The following is a 16,506-nucleotide window of genomic DNA, read 5'->3' on the forward strand; positions in this document are numbered from 1 at the left end:
TCAAGACCATCAAATAATTTACTGCGATTCAGCCTGTGCCCAGCGGGCCGGGGAGGGGGCTGGAGGAGAGTGACAGCTGGGGTGCCGGTGGCGTCAGTCCACGACAGTCCGTGCAAAGCGTCCTGGGAGGCCTGCGGTCACTGTGGCCGCCGACCGGAGCTGGCCGGGCGCCGGCGGCACTTCCTTCCTTCCTCCTTCCTCCGCGTGCGCCTCCTCCCCGCATCTGCCACCTCTGCGCCCCAGCGCCCAGCTGCATGGAGGCCCCGCAGGAGGTCCGCAGACAGGGCAGCGGCGGTGTCAGGAGAGCAGGCACTTGCAGCTCAGGCAGCCGGGGCCGCCCTCGTCGGGCGGGCTCAGCTTGCGCACCTTGTGCTGCCGGATCTCGCGCACCAGCGTGTAGAAGGCGTCCTCCACCCCCTGGGACGAGAGTGCGGGCTCAGGGCCGCCCCGCCGCGGCGCTGCCCCGCCCCGGCGCCGCCCCGCCCCTGGCCCACACTCGGGGAGCAGGGGCCCCAGGGCCACCGGTCAGGAGGCCTCTTCCTCAGCAGCTCCCCCACAGCCCACGAAGGGGTCAGGGCCGACAGGGGACCGCCCCCCCCCCGGGGGGGCCCCCAGGGTCACCGCTCCGGCCTGGCTCAGGGCAGCTCTCTCCGGGGACCTCCACCTCCCCCCTTCCATCCGGGGACACTTACAGCAGGAGGGGCTGCTGGGTCACGGGGGTCCCGGAGGGTCCCAGAGGGTCCCGGAGCCGGAGCCAGAGCCAGAGCGGCTGCCCTGTGTCGAGGGAGAGGGGGCGGTGAGCGCTGCTCCGGGGCGGGGCGGGGCGGGGCCCTGGCCGGCTGGGGGCGGGGCTCCGGCTCACCTGTCGGGTCTTGGCTGAGGTCTCGATGTAAGGGATGCCATAGCTGCGGGCAAGGTCCTGGGCCTGCCGAGACTCCACGGTGCGCGCGGCCAGGTCACACTTGTTCCCCACCAGCACCATGGGCACGTCGTCTGAGTCCTTCACCCGCTTGATCTGCTCCCTGCAAGGGGAGGTGTGAGCCAGCGGGCAGGGTGCCGGCGTGCTCTGGGCCCCCAAGCGAGGCCCGCGGGCAGCTCACCTGTACTGGTGGATATCCTCGAAAGACTTGGTGTTGTTGATGGCGAACACGCAGAGGAAGCCCTCCCCGGTGCGCATGTACTGGTCCCGCATGGCGCTGTACTCCTCCTGGCCCGCGGTGTCCAGGATGTCCAGCAGGCACGTCTCCCCGTCAATGACCACTTGCTTCCGGTAGGAGTCCTGAGGGCAGGACACCACTTAGGGACCTCCGGCCCGCCCGGGATGGGCTGTTCACACCACCAGCCCCTCCCGCGCTCCTCTCGTGCCCGCCCAGGACCTGTGACGAGGGGAACCCGTCCTGCAGAGCGGGCAGAAGACAAGCCCACATCGGGATGCGGGCTGGAGGCTCACCTCTATGGTGGGGTCGTACTCATCCACAAAGTGGTTCTGGATAAGCTGGATGGTCAGGGCACTCTTCCCCACACCTCCAGCGCCCACCACCACCAGCTTATACTCCGTCATCGCTCCTCAGGAGGCCACAGCACAGGACTGCAGTGGAGGAAGCAGCATTCAGCGTGGCCACACCATGCAGGACAGGCCCGCTGAGCTCCCAGGGCCCGTACACCCAAGTAATAGGGGTCGCAGCCAGAACCGCGGCCCCGCGGCGCACCTGTGGCACCTCCAGCTGCACTTAATGACTGCGGGAGAGAAGCAGGGAGCCGGCCCCAGAGGCAGGGCTGACAGAAGGGAGCATCTCCCAGGCACGCACCCGAATTAGAAGGTGCTGGATAGGCAAAAAGCCTGAACTGGAGGCACCGCGGGCTGAGGTTACAAGCGCCCCCCGTGAGAACAGGTCTTGCCACAGTGGCGGGCCAGGCAGCATGCCCAGACAGGCCTGTGGCAGCCAACAACCAGCTCCAGGCCCCTCCGGGCATGCTGGTGCATTTGACAAGTATTTACTGAGTGCCTACTGCATGCCAGGTGCTGTTCCAGGCACAGGGTGACAAGCAGTCGGGAGGAACCCCTACCGGCAAGCTCAGGCCACGCTCCAAGGCAGACTCACATAAGTGAAAATAAAGGGAAACCTGCGGAGCCCTCTCGGCATAAGAACTTTGGGGAACATAAACCAAGGCAGGTGAAGAGGCCGGCAGGGGCCAGGGCTCCAGGAAGCAGGAGCTGGTCAACAGGAAAAGACCTTGTGTGGCACAAGGGAACAAGCGAGAAGGGAAAAGGGCCTGGGGCCAAGGCCCCCCAGCCCCAGCTGGAGATGTTTAGATAGGGTACCCTGCGGGGACAGAGGGCAGTGACTTCCTAAACTCTAGGTTCGCCTGGTGTGTGTGATGGCCGCCGGGTGCCCGAGTTCTTCGCAGGGATCCTTGGAGCGCTGCAGGGGGAGAGACTTTGCCCAGGGCCATGGTCACGGGAGGGCCTCGGCTCGGGGAGCAGTCAGAAAACAGACAGAGAGCGCTTGCGGGGCCCCAGAAGACAGGGCCCGGGACCTGGAATCGGAGGGGCTGGCCTGGGCGAGGCAGGGCGTACCAGCCGCCGCCTGCAGCCCCAGCCGCAGCGCCCCGCCCGCCGCCGCCCGCGGCTCACCTGCGCCCCCGCGCGCCCGCGCGCCCGGCAAGAACCGCGGGCCCCCGTCCGGCCCGGCCCCCGCCGCCCCCCGTGGTCCCCGCCGCACTCACCGCTCACTGGCGCGACTGCCCCCGGGGCCGGGGCCGGGGCCGGGGCGGGGGCGGCGGCGGGGGCCGGGGCCAGGGCGCGCGGCTCGCCCCGTGCATGGGCTCCGTCCGCGGCGGGTGCGGCTCCGGCAGCTGGCTGCGGACTCTCGACCGGGCCCGCGCACGCCCCGCCTCGCCCCCGTCCGTCAACCCGGCGCGGCCCGCCATTGGCTGCGCCTGCCGGGCCCCGCCCTAGAGCCTCTTCGCCCCGCCCCGGTTGGCCCGGAGGCCCGCCTGTCAGATGCCTCGGGCCGGGCGGGGCTTCCGGGAGCGGCGCGGAGGGCGGTGTCGGCCCTGGTGGCCCGCGTGGGCCGCGGCCTGTGGGTCTTGGTGGGCCGGCTGTGGGGTCCGGGGGAGGTAGCTGCTCCGTGGACGGCCCGGACTCTCCCAGGAATAAGCAGGGCCCTCAGGGAGACAGAGATCCCGCGGAGAAGCGGGTCGAGGCCCGTTGCGGACTGGGGCAGGGTCCTCAGGGCCCAACTCGAGCCCCGCACCGGGCCCCTCGGCCCTCGAAGTTGCCCACGGGTGCGCCCACGCGCCCCAGGCTCTCCCTGCGCTGCGCAGCCCACCGCAGGGGGTCGGGGAGCGGAGGGGACAGCCCGGGGGCCGAGCCTCAGGGAAGATGGAGCCCGCGAGGTCAGCACCGCAGACACGCGGGGACCCGGGGCCGTAGAAAATCGGAGCGGCTGCGGGGAGGAGGGGCAGGGGCAGGTGGCTCCGGGAGGCGCTCCTACCGCTCCCGGGACGCCTGGCAGCTTCGGCGGGGTCGTTGGTCTCAGCTCAAGTCTTACGTCTAGGGCCTGACGGGGGCGTCCGAGCCCACGGAGCATTGAGTCTGGCCAAGTGTTTTTACCGGGGAGGTGGGGGGCTACTCACGTAGCGACTGGCGCTCGCAGAAGGGCCCCTCTTCCCCATCCCCTCATCGCCAGCCTCCCCCAACTTGGGCAGACCTTGCAGACTCCCTGTCCAAGCAGCTTCCCCCAAACCCGGAGGTCCCAGCGCTGCCGAAGCTCACCCTGAGGCCCAATTAGCAAAAGGTACCCAGCAAATCCAACCCAGAAGGGGGTGAGGTGAAGTCTCCTTCATCCGAGGCACAAACATGCCCACCGGCCCTCCTTTAGAGGCTCTCAGAAATACGTGTTTTCAGCATTTTAGAAATTTTCAAAGTAACGAATAAACGCATCCTGCTTGTTTACCAGAAAAAACGGTGCATTACACGTATGGCCAAACCTCCCTCGGCTCAGCCGGCACCCCCTTCCATCCCTACTCCTTCCGGGCCGTCCGGGCCGTGCGACCTCCTCCCGCGCCGGCTCCGCGCTGCTCCCCGGGAGCTCACCCCGCTGAGGCCTTGACCATGGCAGGCCCCCGGGGGTCCGCCCCTGGCCCCACGACCGCGCCCACCCCACGTGCCGCGGCTGTGTCCCCCCCGCGCCGCCCCGGCAGTCTAGCGCGCTGCGCCGCGCCGGCGACAGAGCTCGGCTGGTGCCTGACGCACGTAGACGCGAAGTAAAGGCGGACAAATGAAAACGGGCGGCGGCGTCCCTCGCCGGCGCGGACACTCTGGACTCCCCTCTAGGTGTCCAGGTCTGCATTTCCCTCGTCTTCAGAGGGTCCTGTCCCACAGCGCGCCCTTTTGTCGTGGCGTCGGCCGCACTGGCAGGTGGAGGTAAATCCCGCAGGGCCTGGGCCTCAGTCAGGGACGACCCTACAGGGGCGCCTCTCACTTGAGAAAGGTGGGCGCGAGTCTTCACCCCAGATCACCTTGCGGGGGTCGACGCCGGGCCTGTCTGCGCCCGCCAGCTCCGTGGCGTCTCACCTCGCCACCCTCCCTCCCGGCTCGAGGGGCGCTCACACGCTTGCCGGGCGGAACAGCGCGAACCCCCGAGCGGGTGGGCGGCCGCCGGGCCTGGCCGCCGGCCCTAGCAACCGTCGCTAAGGGGGCGTGGCTCGACCGCGCGGAGCCTGGAAGGTTCCCGAGACTCATGAATGTGTGCACGTTCAGCAGAGGCCCCGCCCCCGTTGCCTTGGCGCCGGGGCCCCTCAACCCCGAGGCCGGAAGAACAACCCCGAGTCAAGGAGAGCGCCCGGCGGAGGAGGGTGCCCAGGGCCGGGCCCCCGGGGTGGGGGCACGGGCCGACCCATCAGGTGAGAGCCCAGGACGCCTTTGGGTGCCGGGCCGCAGGCCCAGCTATCTCCCCCGTGCCAGAGAGAAACTGCGGCCGAGGATGAAGCAGCAAATCCAGCGGGGTCCCAGGAATACCCCAGATGTCAAGTCTGGCCCCCTGGGGACCCAGCCCACATTCCCTGACCAGTGCTCTGAGGGGTGCACAGTCACCGGGACAGGAGAGACCCCAAGCCCTGCGCGGGGACCCAGAGCCCGCGGGTTTCCAGAGTGGAGAACTAGGAGGGGAGCCAGCCCTGTCCTCAGAGGGATGGCAGGTGGAGGGACACAAAGAGCCCACAGGCCAGGCCAGGAGTTGGCATTAGCCCAGGCGGTGGAGGGAGACGGGCGCCCTGGCGTCCAGCTCCAGGAGCTCGTGGAGCAGCAGGGCAGGATGGGCTCAGGGCTGTGACCAGGGCAGACAGGTCCAGCCAGTGATGGATGTGAGGGGACAGTGTCTAGATGGAAGCCGCAGCCTCTCACCCAGGTGCCGCTCCCAGGAGCCCAAGCCCCTGGGCTAGATAGGACCCATTCTCTGAATCTGTGAACAGGACCTCAGGGCAGCTGCTGTTGGGCGCAGAGAAAGAGGGTAGTGCCCTGGCATCCGAGGCCACAGCCCGGCCACCCCCCACACCTTCCCCTTAGCCCAGGACTGGCAGCTGGAGGGCGGGGGAGCTGGGCAGCCTCTTCCCAGGGGCCTGTGGTGGGGCCCTCCTTCCAGGTTTGGGGGCCTGTCACCAGCTGAAGGAGAGCCGACAGCAGAGGAGCATTTGGAAGGAAATCCTGGCCAGAAACTCCATGAGGCCCTGCATGCCCTTAACCTTCTTGGATCCTTGGTGCAGGATCACTTTCCAGACAAGGGACATGGAGCGCAAGGCCCAGTCCTCCCTCCCGCCTCCTCATCAAAGCCCAGCCGGAGTGCCGGTGGCTCTGGATGTGGTGGAGAGGAAGAAGCTTGAGTGTACCCCCAGGAGCCTGATACAGATGAGAGCAGAGGCCAGAAGCTGCATCTGCCAAATTCGCTGATTTTTAGGGGAGTGTTTAGAGCCCCTGTTCTGGACACTGGCCCTGGCAGGCGAGCGTCCTCCCCACACAGAGCCCATGCTGTCTTGGGGCAAGGCCCTCAACCAGGAGGGTCCGTCTCATCAGGATGTAAATCCAGGAGTTCCTGTCGTGGCGCAGTGGTTAACAAATCTGACTAGGTACCATGAGGTTGTGAGTTCGATCCCTGGCCTTGCTCAGTGGGTTAAGGATCCGGCATTGCCGTGAGCTGTGGTGTAGGTTGCAGACAGGGCTTGGATCCCGAGTTGCTGTGGCTGTGGTCTAGGCCAGTGGCTATAGCTCCAATGAGACCCCTAGCCTGGGAACCTCCCTATGCCGTGGGAGCAGCCCTAGAAAAAGGCAAAAAGACCAAAAAAAAAAAAAAAAAAAAGGAAGGATGTAAATCCAGGAAGGGCAAAGGGCAACAGGGAGCCCAGGGGTGGGGTCAGCAAGGCCCTGACCTGGGGGAACGGGGCAGCCAGGGTGTTCCCAGCAGACTTCTGGCTCGACCCCCAGAGATGATTCCAGGGTCTGGGGAGAATCTTTGAGGAGCAAAGCCAGGTGAGCCTGTGTGGCAGGTGGACCTGAGACATACTGGCGAGCCTCCCCTGGGGTCTGGGCGTAACACTCAAGAGGACAGGACGCCAGGGAGGCCAGCTACAGAGGGATCGTCCAGAGCAACCGGCCAGGGCCCACTTTGGAGAGGGTGGAGGTGGGGTGGAGAGAAGTGGGAATTCGAATGAAGGCCAGGTATCTGCATTGGAAGGGCCAAGAGGGACCCCAACATCGGTCACCCGCGTGGCTGTCTTCCTCGTCAGGAGGTCAAAGGGACCTAAGGGCCAGCCCCCAGGCTGATGGCCCTACCACCCCTGCAGCTGCTCACCTCTGGGCCCTGTGACCTTGGCCTAGCCTGTCCCGGGTCCCTTGGGTGTGGTGGCGTGGCTAGGAGGCCCACCCGACTCTGTCTTGCAGGTGCCGCTTGGGGCCACATGCTGCCCTCTTGCCCAGATGTTTGACCTACGGTGGGAAAAGGCAGCTGCCTCCAGGTGAGGGGCCACAGGGGTGGGGAGGGGGGCCCCCTAGACTGGGACACCATCAGGTGGAGAAGGCCACACAGCGCAAGGCCTGAGGTAGAGGCTTGCTGCTGTCACCGCAGGCAAGTGAGCAAACGTGACCCGGCTGCAGCCTCCCCAGCTCTCAGCCTACATGGGCCTCAGAGTGGAGGCAGGAGCCCAGCAGCCCTCGCTGGGCCCTGAGGACGGCAGAAACCCAGGGTGGGATGGGTGGCCTGCCCAGGTCGGGGGTGAGTCCAGGCTGAGGGAGGGGACTGCGAGGCCCCCAGGTAGGCTGAGATTTCACTGCCAGAGCCTCTGGGGCCAAGGCGGCCTCCCAGGCTTGCTGTGTGTAGGAAGGGTCGAGGGCTGGGCGGGTCTCAGCTGGGCTGTGGACCAGAGGAAGAGCAGACTTCTCAGGTGTGCCCTCTGTCTACACCTGGCAGGTTGGATGTGAATGGATCAGGCCTGGGACAGGGCCCATGGGCCTCGGCCAAACACAGCCAGTGTCCAAGTGCGGGAGCTGAGCTGGCTGGGCCTGCACAACCCCTGCCCCCAGATCAAAGACCGGGGCAGCCATGGGGGCGGCCAGAGCCAGCGGCTGGGGGAGGAGCACCTGGCGCCCACCCGGCTGGTGAGTGCAGGGGGGCCTCGGGCCGCGGGGGCCTTTGTGGCTGATAGATGCTCTCAGCTCCACTCTGTTCCCTGTGCCTTCTCCTCCCTCGGTGCCAACCCTGCTGCTGGTGACAAAGACGTCCCCAGGCATTTGGGCCACAGAAGGGCCCCAGCCAGGCTCTTCCACAGATTTGCTGAGCACCCACTGTGTGCCAGGCTCCAGGAACCCTTCCATGGACCAGAGAGAAAACCCCTTGTTCTGTGGGAGACAAGGTGACAGGCCATCAGAGTGCATGGCCGACAGAAAAAATGAACCATGAGCAAAAGAAGCAAAGGGTGGGCTGTCTATGTGGGCGCCCTGGGGTCCTACTGACTGTGTCTAGGGCACCATTAAAGCCTTTCTCCCAAACCTGGGGTACAGGGTCACCGCCCCTGCCCTGAGGCCCAGCTGGCTCCCACCCAGTCACCTCAGCATGTTATACCCTGTACCTCCCAGCAGCCTGACCCCTTCCCTTTCTGGCCACACTGAGGGCCCGGCGCTCCCCCAGTGCCCCTTCAGCCCCCTACACACTGGCACTGGGTGAGAGGCACACGGGGAGGGGACCCCACCAGCACTCAGCCGGAGGGAGCCTGGCTGCCTGAGACCCCCGCTTCCTGACCAGCTGGAGAAAGGTCCAGGCCTGGTGGCTGCAGGTGGACGGGACTGGAAGGGCCCGCCAGCCCCCCTCCGCCTGCCTCTGGAAGCCCTGTGTGTGTGCCGCTCTCCAGCTGTGCCTCCAATGCCCACAGCTCTCAGGGTGCTGGTCCAGCATCCAACCATCAGGACTGCTCCCTCCACCCCCCGCTGCCAACCCGCTGCACAGGCCTCTGTGCTGGGGACGTGCCTTGATTAGAGCCACTCTGTCTGCCAGGGGCCTCCCCATTCCCCACCAGCTGCTGGCTGGAGAGCGAGCCTGCCTGTACGAACACAGCCCAAACACTGCTGTTTCTGACGGCCAAGGTCAGCCTCATCCAGGCCTGGGCCCTCCAGCTGTCAGCAGGCCAAGACCACACGTGCTTTCCAACATGTGTGAGCCCCGTGCATGCCACACCCAAAGCCACACCAGAGGTCATTTCTGAAGCTTTTCTCTCTCTGTAGACTTGGTCACTGGAACCTGGGGGGAGTCTCAGGCCACCCGGAGCATGTGGCAACCAGCTTTATCCCCGAGGCTGGGCCTTCCTGGGTCATTCTGATTCCAAGCCCTTCTTAGTGTATTACTGATCTGAGTTGAGAAACCAGTGTATGTTTCAAGCCCACAAGTGCCAAAATTCTTGGGCTGCACCCACAGCATATGGAAGTTCCCAGGCTACGGGTCGAATCTGAGCTGCAGCTACAGGTCTACACCACAGACACAGCAACGCGGGATCTGAGTCGTGTCTGTGACCTATACGCAGCAGCTCACGGTAAGGCGAGATCCTTAACCCACTGAGGGAGGCCAGGGATCGAACCCACATCCTCATGGATCCTAGTCAGGTTCATTACCACCAGGTCACAACGGGAACCCTTAAAGCCGCTTCTTGTGGTGCCTCACCAGTGAGGCATGGCCAGCTCACTCTGCCACGTCTTGCTCCCCGCCAACGTCACGAGTTCACTGTGCGCTTCCCTGCCGTCCAGGATGCTGCAGGAGACCCTTCTACCAAAAATCCCCTTGTCACAGGACACGGGTCTCCATCTTTCGGCTCCAGTCTCACTCATGTCCCCGCCACCTCCCTCCAGCCCCAAATCCAGTGTCTCCTCTTTCACTCCTTGTTATGGTAGCTGTTAGCACTGCGTCTAGGCCCCAAGCTTTCTAAGGGTCAGTTACTGCTCTAATGCTGCTGTGTAACCGACACTCCCAGACTCGCTGGCTGCTGGTACAAGCGTACCGTCCACAGGTTTGAGGGAGGTTCAGGCTCGGCCACGTTCAGCAGAGGCTCTGAGCTGCTCTGGGTCTGTTGCGTGGGTCTTGTTTGGACACTGGCACCCTTCTGAGCAGGCTCTCCTCTGGCGGTGGCACCACTAGCCACACGCCGTTACCACCTCTGCTCCTGTCCCACCACACGTATCGTCCAGCCAGAGCCGATCGTGGCCGCAGTCAGTGGGGGTGAGACAGGGAGACGGTGCCAGCCTCATGGCCAAAGGCAGGACTGTCACGTGGGGAGGGGGGTGTGACTGCTGCCCAGTCCTCAGAGCTGACTCCTCACTGACCTTTGCAGCAGGCCCTGGCTCAGGCCGGTGACCTCCGACAGGTGAGCGTGCTGGAGCTGTGCGTGGACACCCGCAGGAACAGCCTGGGGAACTTCGGTGAGAGCCCCTCCCTGCCCACTCCCGCCCCAGCATAGCCAGGCGGCTCTCAGAGGGGTCGCTTGTTCTGGCCTCGCCCACCAGTCCCTGGTCTGTGACCCCTGCACCCCTCTCTCCAGGGACGGAGGCCTCAATCTCAGTGCCCGTTCTTGAAGGGAGACAGTAGCTCAAAAGCCCTCTCCCGGGCTTTGGGTGCCCAGGGATGCTGGCTGGGGTTCCCCAGCTCTGGAACCCCCCATGTGAGCTAATGGAGGAAGCTCTGGTCTGGGGGTGCCTGCAGTGCTACGGGAGGTGACTTGGGGGCAAGACCCAAGCTGTAGCTGCACCCACGCCAGTGGGGCTCCCCACCACCTGGAGTCCAGTGGCCTCGGGCCTCTGTGTGGCCCTGTGCTCTCAGGCGCCTTTTGCACCTGGCCCTGCAGGTCTGTGAAATTCATGGCCCCAAGGCTGCCACTGGGCCTCAGAGCAGCCATCGAGTAGCGGGGGCCAAGGGGTGCAGAGGGGTGGGCTGGAACGGGGGCCGGAGGCAGGGCCTGAGGCTGAGCAGCCCTCCCTGTGGCCCCACAGGGGTGCACCTGCCCAACCTCAGCCAGCTGAAGCTGAACGGCAGCTGCCTGGGTTCTCTGAGGTGAGTGCCCTCCGGGGGTCCTGACCTGCCCTGGTTGGGCCCTGCAGGGGCTGGGGGAGAGCTTGGTGGGGGCGAGGGCTCCCTGGGAATCCTGCTGGCTCCAGCTCCCTGCCCTAATGCCCACCCTTCGGCCTGAGTCTGGGCCACATGTGTCGCATCACCCACTCCTGGTCAGTTGGAGGCACGGGCTGAGGGTGACCATTGCTGCCCAGGGCCTGCAGTCAGGGTTGGGCTGTTCGCATCAGGCTGTGTGGCTGGGGATGGGGGTCCCCTCCAGGGACCTTCTGTGGTGCCCAAAAGGCACCCACTGCCCTTCGGCAAAGGATCCCCAGTCGGAGAGCTTGGGCGACTCCACACCAACCAAGGCTTGGGGGTTTGGGGCGTTCTCACGCCCTCCCTGCAGCCCAGGGCAGTGTCCCTGCTCTGGGGGCCAGGAGCTTGCCTGGTCAAACCAGTCACTATCAGCCCTTGTGCCAGTGAGGAGAGCAGATGGGCACAGCCGCCGCTGAGCAGGCCAGACCCCAGTGCCCCTGCTATGTGAGACACAATAGCATTTTAATAATTAACTTAAAAGACGAAATTGAAAACCGAGGCCAGATTGAGGTTTCCATTTACTTCACTGGGCTGGAAAGAACAAAGCTCAAGTGATGCCAGAGATTCTTTGGGTGCTGGAACAAAATGGGTTTCAGGAACACACTGCAGCCGGGCAGCCATCGAAGGCAGCAGGATCCAGTCCCAATTCTAGAAAGTCCTCCTGATGTTTTTGTTTGTTTCTTTTTTTGTGGTTTTTTTGCTTTTGTCCTTTTTAGGGCCGCACCTTCGGCATATGGAGGTTCCAAGGCTAGGGGTTGAATCAGGGTTGTAGCTGCTGGCCTACACCACAGCCACAGCAATGCGGGGTCCGAGCTGCATCTGCGACCTACACCACGGCTCACAGCCCCACCGGATCCTTAACCCACTGAGCGAGGCCAGGGATCGAAGCCGCAACCTCATGGTTCCTAGTTGGAGTTGTTAAGCACTGCGCCACGACGGGAACTCCCTCCTGATGTTTTAAGTGGGCTGTAAGTGTCCGGTCATTTCCAGACGAGATGGTAAAGGTATTATTAAGACCTTTATAAGCCTCTGGTGATGTCTCCTGTTCATACTGCTGCTTGACAGACACATAGCAAGAAGAATTGGCTACGACAGTTGAGCGACTAGAAATGGAAACAAAAGGGATCCGAGACCACGAGTGGCCCCGGCGGGCAGCCAGAGATGAAGCCAGGGACCCCCGGTGGACACCAGCCGCCAGGGCTCCTGCCCAGGCCCTGAGCCCGCGCACAAGGGAGAGCGATAGGCGATGGAGACGGAAAATCATACTTACTCCTTCACTACCAAGGCTTACACGTGAGCTCAAAGAACAGTACAAACACACAGAAAATAGGGAAAATAAAGGGTGGAACCATGAAGGGAAGTGGAAAGCATCACAACGCTAAATATGGCGTTCCTTGCGGCGGCGCAGCAGGTTCCGGGGCCAGCGTGGTGGCTCCAGCAGTGCAGGTTCGATCCCTGGCTGGAGAACGACCACATGGTGTGAGTGTGGCCAAAAAATAAATAAATACCGATGAAAAGTAAGCTCAAAAATAAACAGGATGCACATTTGTAACAAAGCACAATAGTTATAAAACAAAAAATCCCTTCCAAGAAAAAGGAGTCATACATTTTATGAAAATGCGTTCTGCTCCTTGATAACAGCCCTGAAAAGTGTAACAAACCTGAAGTTTTCTGTTGTGGACTCCTGAAACTTGCCCGCATCGTGTTTGCACATGTCTGTGAAGCGAAAGGGAATAAACATTTGTAAAAGAAAGCTGATGAAACGGGACCGTCCCAGTGGTATCGGAGCTTAGCTGCTGACACAGACACTGCGGCCGCTAAGCAGAGAGTCGCAGAGGCTGGAAGGGAAACCCGAGCGTCCCTGCCGCCAGCTCATCGGCGGCTGATGGAGGATTCGGCCCGAAGGCATCGCTGACGGGAAGACGCTGGCGCAGCCTCCGCCAGGAGCACCGCGTGGCGTGCGGAAAACCACCAGAAGCGTCTCTAAAACTCACCACCTCACGTGGAAATCGTCACACCAGACGAAAGCAGTTCTCGGGACCGTTGAGAGCGGGCGGGCGGGGTCCTGTCCTTGCCTCGCTGGCTCCCCGGTTCTCGGAGCAGCGGCGGCGACGGCAGGCTCCGCGCGCCCCCGCGCCCCGCGCGCCCCCGCGCCCCGGTTTGGCGCGGGCCAGCCCGGCCGCCTGGGACTCCGGGCGAGCTTAGGAAGTTGGGCCACACTGCAGGGTCTTTTCCGCCTTTTCCTCTGTCGGCTTTTGGGGTCTCGCTTGTCAGCCTTTCACTGTCGGGGCTTTCACCTGACTCCGCCGGGAGCTTTCGCCGTGGCCCGCGGTCTGCGGTGCGCCCAGGCCTGTGCGCCACCGCGTGGGGAGGCGGGTTGCCGGCGACGGCTACCCAGCCACCCGCAGGGCCTCCCGTTCTGAGCTCTTCATCCGTGCGGCTTTGTGTTAATGTGATAACATCTGATGCCCTCATCTTTTTTTTGTCTTTTTAGGGCCGCACCCGCGGCCTGTGGAGGTTCCCAGGCCAGGGGTCCAATTGGAGCTACAGCTGCCAGCCTACACCACAGCCATAGCAACACAGATTCTGAGCCAGATCCTTAACCCACCGAGCGAGGCCAGGGATCGAACCCACAACCTCATCGTTCCTAGTCCATTCGTTTTTGCTGCGCCACAACGGGAACTCCCATGTTTCCGTCTTTTAGATAAGTTCTTTTGTATCGTTTTTATTAGACACCACGGATGAGTGCCATGGGTCTCTTTTTTCTCTGGGGCCACCCTGTGGCCCATGGAGGTCCCCGGCCAGGGATCAGATCCAGGCCGCAGTTGTGACCCACATCCCAGCGGTGGTCAGGGCAGATCCTTCGCCCACTGCGCCAGGTCACGGGGCAAACCTGCGTCCCGGTGCTCCAGAGAGGCCACCCTTCCCGCTGCGCCACGGCGGGAATTCCAACATTGGTCTTTGTCTGGATCGCTTCGTGAATATGACATCCCTGGTCCACCATGCTGCTGCAGATGGCATCACTGCATCCTTGCGTGGCCGAGTGCTCTTCCATGGCATGTGTGTGCCGCATCTTCTTTGCCCACGCCTCTGGTCGTGGACATTTAGGCTGCCTCCCTGTCATGGCTGTTGCGAACAGTCCTGCGGCGAGTATCGGGGTGCGTGTCTCCTTTTGAACCAGAGTTTTCTCTGAACCCTCACTCTTGCAGTTGAGTTTCACAGTCATCTTGGTGGGCTTCACGCACCATCGTCTTTCTGGAGTCGGCGGGGGTGGGTTATCAAAATTCACGCGCTAATTTGGGTTAATTTTTAGGTTGTACATCCCTGACTATGGCATCACTTTGCATTCATCTGTTCTTTTTTCCGTAGGGTCTTTAAACTTCCCCCGTAAAGCTGTTCTCATATAAAAGTTAGAATGCTTTTGACTGCAAGCTGCAGAAACTTGGGTCCACCTGGCCTGAGCTCCTGAGCAGGGAGAAATTAGTCACCCTTCAGTGTGACAGGATCATGGGTCAAACCTGTCCCGAGCACGGAAGATCCATCAGGGAACAGAGCCGGTGAGAAGCCCTGTCTCTGGCGTGGACGAGGGTGTCCCGCAGGGTGTGACCCTGTGTCCCACGCAGGTCCCCTCACCAGGCTGGGGCTGCTGCAGCCACGCTGGTGGCCTGAGGGCGTGAGTTGGTCTGCGGGGGTCGCTGAGCCGAGCACCGGGTGCCAGGCGGCTGGCACAGCCGAGATCACCGCTCGCAGGTCTGGAGGCCGCAAGTCGAGACGGCCGTGTCCTTGAACCTCCGAGGCATCAGAAGGCCCCCTGTCAGTATCGGTTCCTTCGAAGACTGAGGGAGAACCTCCGATTCCTCGCCCTGCGAGAAGTTGGCCGTCTCTGGCCTTCCTCGGCCTGCAGGCTCACCACCTTCATGCCCAGCCGCCTTCTTCCTGAGTCCATGTCCAAAGCGCCCCCCCCTTTTTTTTTTGTCTTTCTGTCCTTTCTAGGGCTGCACCCGTGGCATGTGGAGGTTCCCAGGCTAGGGGTCTAATGGGAGCTGTAGCCGCCGGCCTACGCCAGAGCCACAGCAACGCGGGATCCTTAACCCGCTGAGCGAGGCCAGGGATCGAACCCTCAACCTCATGATTCCTAGTCGGATTCATTAACCACTGAGCCACGACGGGAACTCCTAAAGTGCCCGTCTTTATAAGGACACCCGTGTACTGGATCAGGGCCCTGCTCCAGTGTGACCTCATCTCAGTGACCTACGTCTGCAGAGACCCTGTTTCCACATCAGGTCCCATTCTGAGGTCCTGGGGTGAGGACTCTGACACATGAATTTGAAGGGGCACAACTGATCCCGTAACAGAACTGTGCCCTCCGGTGTGCACCAGAAGAGCGGGGAGAAGGTTCCCAGCCTTCTCGATGGGTTTCTTTGGCCAGAGCTGCCTTGTGTATACTCTCTCGTACACCGGCCCCGAGCAGGGGCCCGGGGGCATGATGGGCGTGGGCCAACCAGCACCCCCACCTGCACCCCGCTGCCCCTTGGGACAGGGCGGGATGCCATCCTCCTTGGAAGGTAGGACTCCCTGAAACCAGAACTAAATTAATCCCACACCTTTATAGTATTTTAATAATCATGCATGAGGTCCTGTTCGTGTTATTTTTTGATAGTTGCAAACGTCAACACTGTGTTGATTTAGAATCAATTTTTTTTAAGTCGGTAAAACTATGGATTTTTATAAATGAGCCTGTCACCTCTGACAATACTGTACCTGTACTTTATACTTAACAGCAATATCGCCAAATGATTTGTTTTTTGTCTTTTTAGGGCCACACCTGTGGCATGTGGAGGTTCCCAGGCTAGGAGTTCAATTGGCACTGTAGCCGCCGGCTACACCACAGCCACATGGGATCCGAGCCGTGTCTGCGACCTACACCGCAGCTCACGGCAGTGCCGGACCCTTAACCCACTGAGCGAGGCCAGGGATCGGACCCGTGTCCTCACGGATGCTCGTTGGGTTCGTTAACCACTGAGCCACAACCGGAACTCCAGAATTCAACTACTGTGTGAATTCGCTTGCATTTCTGTACTGATGGCCACATCATCGGCAAGTCTCAAGCGCCGTCTTTCATTCCGATCCTCCTGCTTCTTCCTCTGTCTCGCTGCTTCGGCGGGACCTGCTGACCCGCCCGGTGTCAGACAGAGGCAATGACGGCAGCAGGCACTTTGGTTTGTTTCTGATCTCAGTGCGCATGTGTCTGTTGACGTGATCACAAAATGATATTTCTCTATTAGTCCATTCATGTGCTGGATTCCGCTGATGGATTTCGGGGTTAACTCATCCTTACATCCTTTCAGAAACTCTACTTGACAAATTATTTTATTTTTTGTCTTTTTTTAGGTCTGAAGATTCCCGGGCTAGGGGTTAAAACCGGCGCTGTAGCCACCGGCCGACACCACAGCCACAGCGATCCCAGGTCTGAGCTGCGTCTACAACCTACACCACAGCTCATGGCAACGCCAGATCCTTAACCCACTGAGCAAGGCCGGGGATCGAACTTGCGTGCTCATGGATACTAGTCGGATTTGTTCCTGCTGGGAACCCCATGAATTATTTTAAAATCATTGTGACATTACAACATTTGCTTATCAGTTTTCACATCTGTTTTCATGAGTGACGGCCCTTTAATGCCCCACCGGGTACGTCTCTGGTCCGGGAATCAAAGATTGACTCACAGGGCCTCCTCCCTTTTGTTGGTCTCCTCAACTGCTTAACTTTTTGAAACTTCCCAGACCAGAAATTATCGTAGCAGATCGAGATTGTCTATTCTGTGACAGAA

General features: G+C 62.0%; 2 protein-coding genes across 6 annotated transcripts in view; one reads left to right on the plus strand and one right to left on the minus strand.

The window, feature by feature from the left end:
- HRAS (HRas proto-oncogene, GTPase) lies at nt 1-4,506 on the minus strand. Of its 3 annotated transcripts, XM_047774841.1 has the most exons (6): nt 2,728-2,863; nt 1,451-1,588; nt 1,101-1,279; nt 863-1,022; nt 693-774; nt 279-417 (listed from the first exon to the last, which is right to left on the minus strand). In XM_047774841.1, exons 2-5 carry the CDS (start codon nt 1,559-1,561, stop codon nt 712-714), a joined length of 513 nt encoding a protein of 170 aa, XP_047630797.1. In that variant the 5' UTR covers nt 1,562-1,588; nt 2,728-2,863; the 3' UTR covers nt 279-417; nt 693-711. The 3 variants fall into 3 exon arrangements, with proteins under 3 accessions (XP_047630796.1, XP_047630795.1, XP_047630797.1); XM_047774840.1 differs by lacking the exons at nt 693-774; nt 2,728-2,863 and adding an exon at nt 4,488-4,506 and having other exon boundaries at nt 1-417; XM_047774839.1 differs by lacking the exon at nt 693-774 and having other exon boundaries at nt 1-417.
- Nucleotides 4,184-16,506, plus strand: part of LRRC56 (leucine rich repeat containing 56) — a 19,921-nt gene continuing 7,598 nt past the window's right edge. The window contains exons 1-5 of one of the 3 annotated variants that reach the window (XM_047774837.1): nt 4,184-4,429; nt 6,938-7,011; nt 7,464-7,651; nt 9,868-9,955; nt 10,523-10,583. In XM_047774837.1, the coding sequence (XP_047630793.1) occupies nt 7,475-7,651; nt 9,868-9,955; nt 10,523-10,583 (326 nt within the window). In that variant the 5' untranslated portion in view covers nt 4,184-4,429; nt 6,938-7,011; nt 7,464-7,474. Of the gene's footprint in view, nt 4,430-4,684; nt 4,909-6,937; nt 7,012-7,463; nt 7,652-9,867; nt 9,956-10,522; nt 10,584-16,506 lie in introns of those variants that run through there. The other 2 variants (XM_047774838.1, XM_047774836.1) reach the window with 2 other exon arrangements.

The sequence above is a fragment of the Phacochoerus africanus genome, chromosome 4, assembly GCF_016906955.1.
Source record: "Phacochoerus africanus isolate WHEZ1 chromosome 4, ROS_Pafr_v1, whole genome shotgun sequence".
NCBI lineage: Eukaryota > Metazoa > Chordata > Mammalia > Artiodactyla > Suidae > Phacochoerus > Phacochoerus africanus.

Excerpts from the sequence above, each read along its gene's own strand:
- HRAS (XM_047774840.1), bottom strand. The coding sequence starts at position 1,561 with ATGACGGAGTATAAGCTGGTGGTGGTGGGCGCTGGAGGTGTGGGGAAG. Across the intron at positions 1,280-1,450 it reads AGTACGACCCCACCATAGAG|GACTCCTACCGGAAGCAAGT; the intron begins GTGAGCCTCCAG and ends TCCTGCCCTCAG. Across the intron at positions 1,023-1,100 it reads GAGGATATCCACCAGTACAG|GGAGCAGATCAAGCGGGTGA; the intron begins GTGAGCTGCCCG and ends CTCCCCTTGCAG.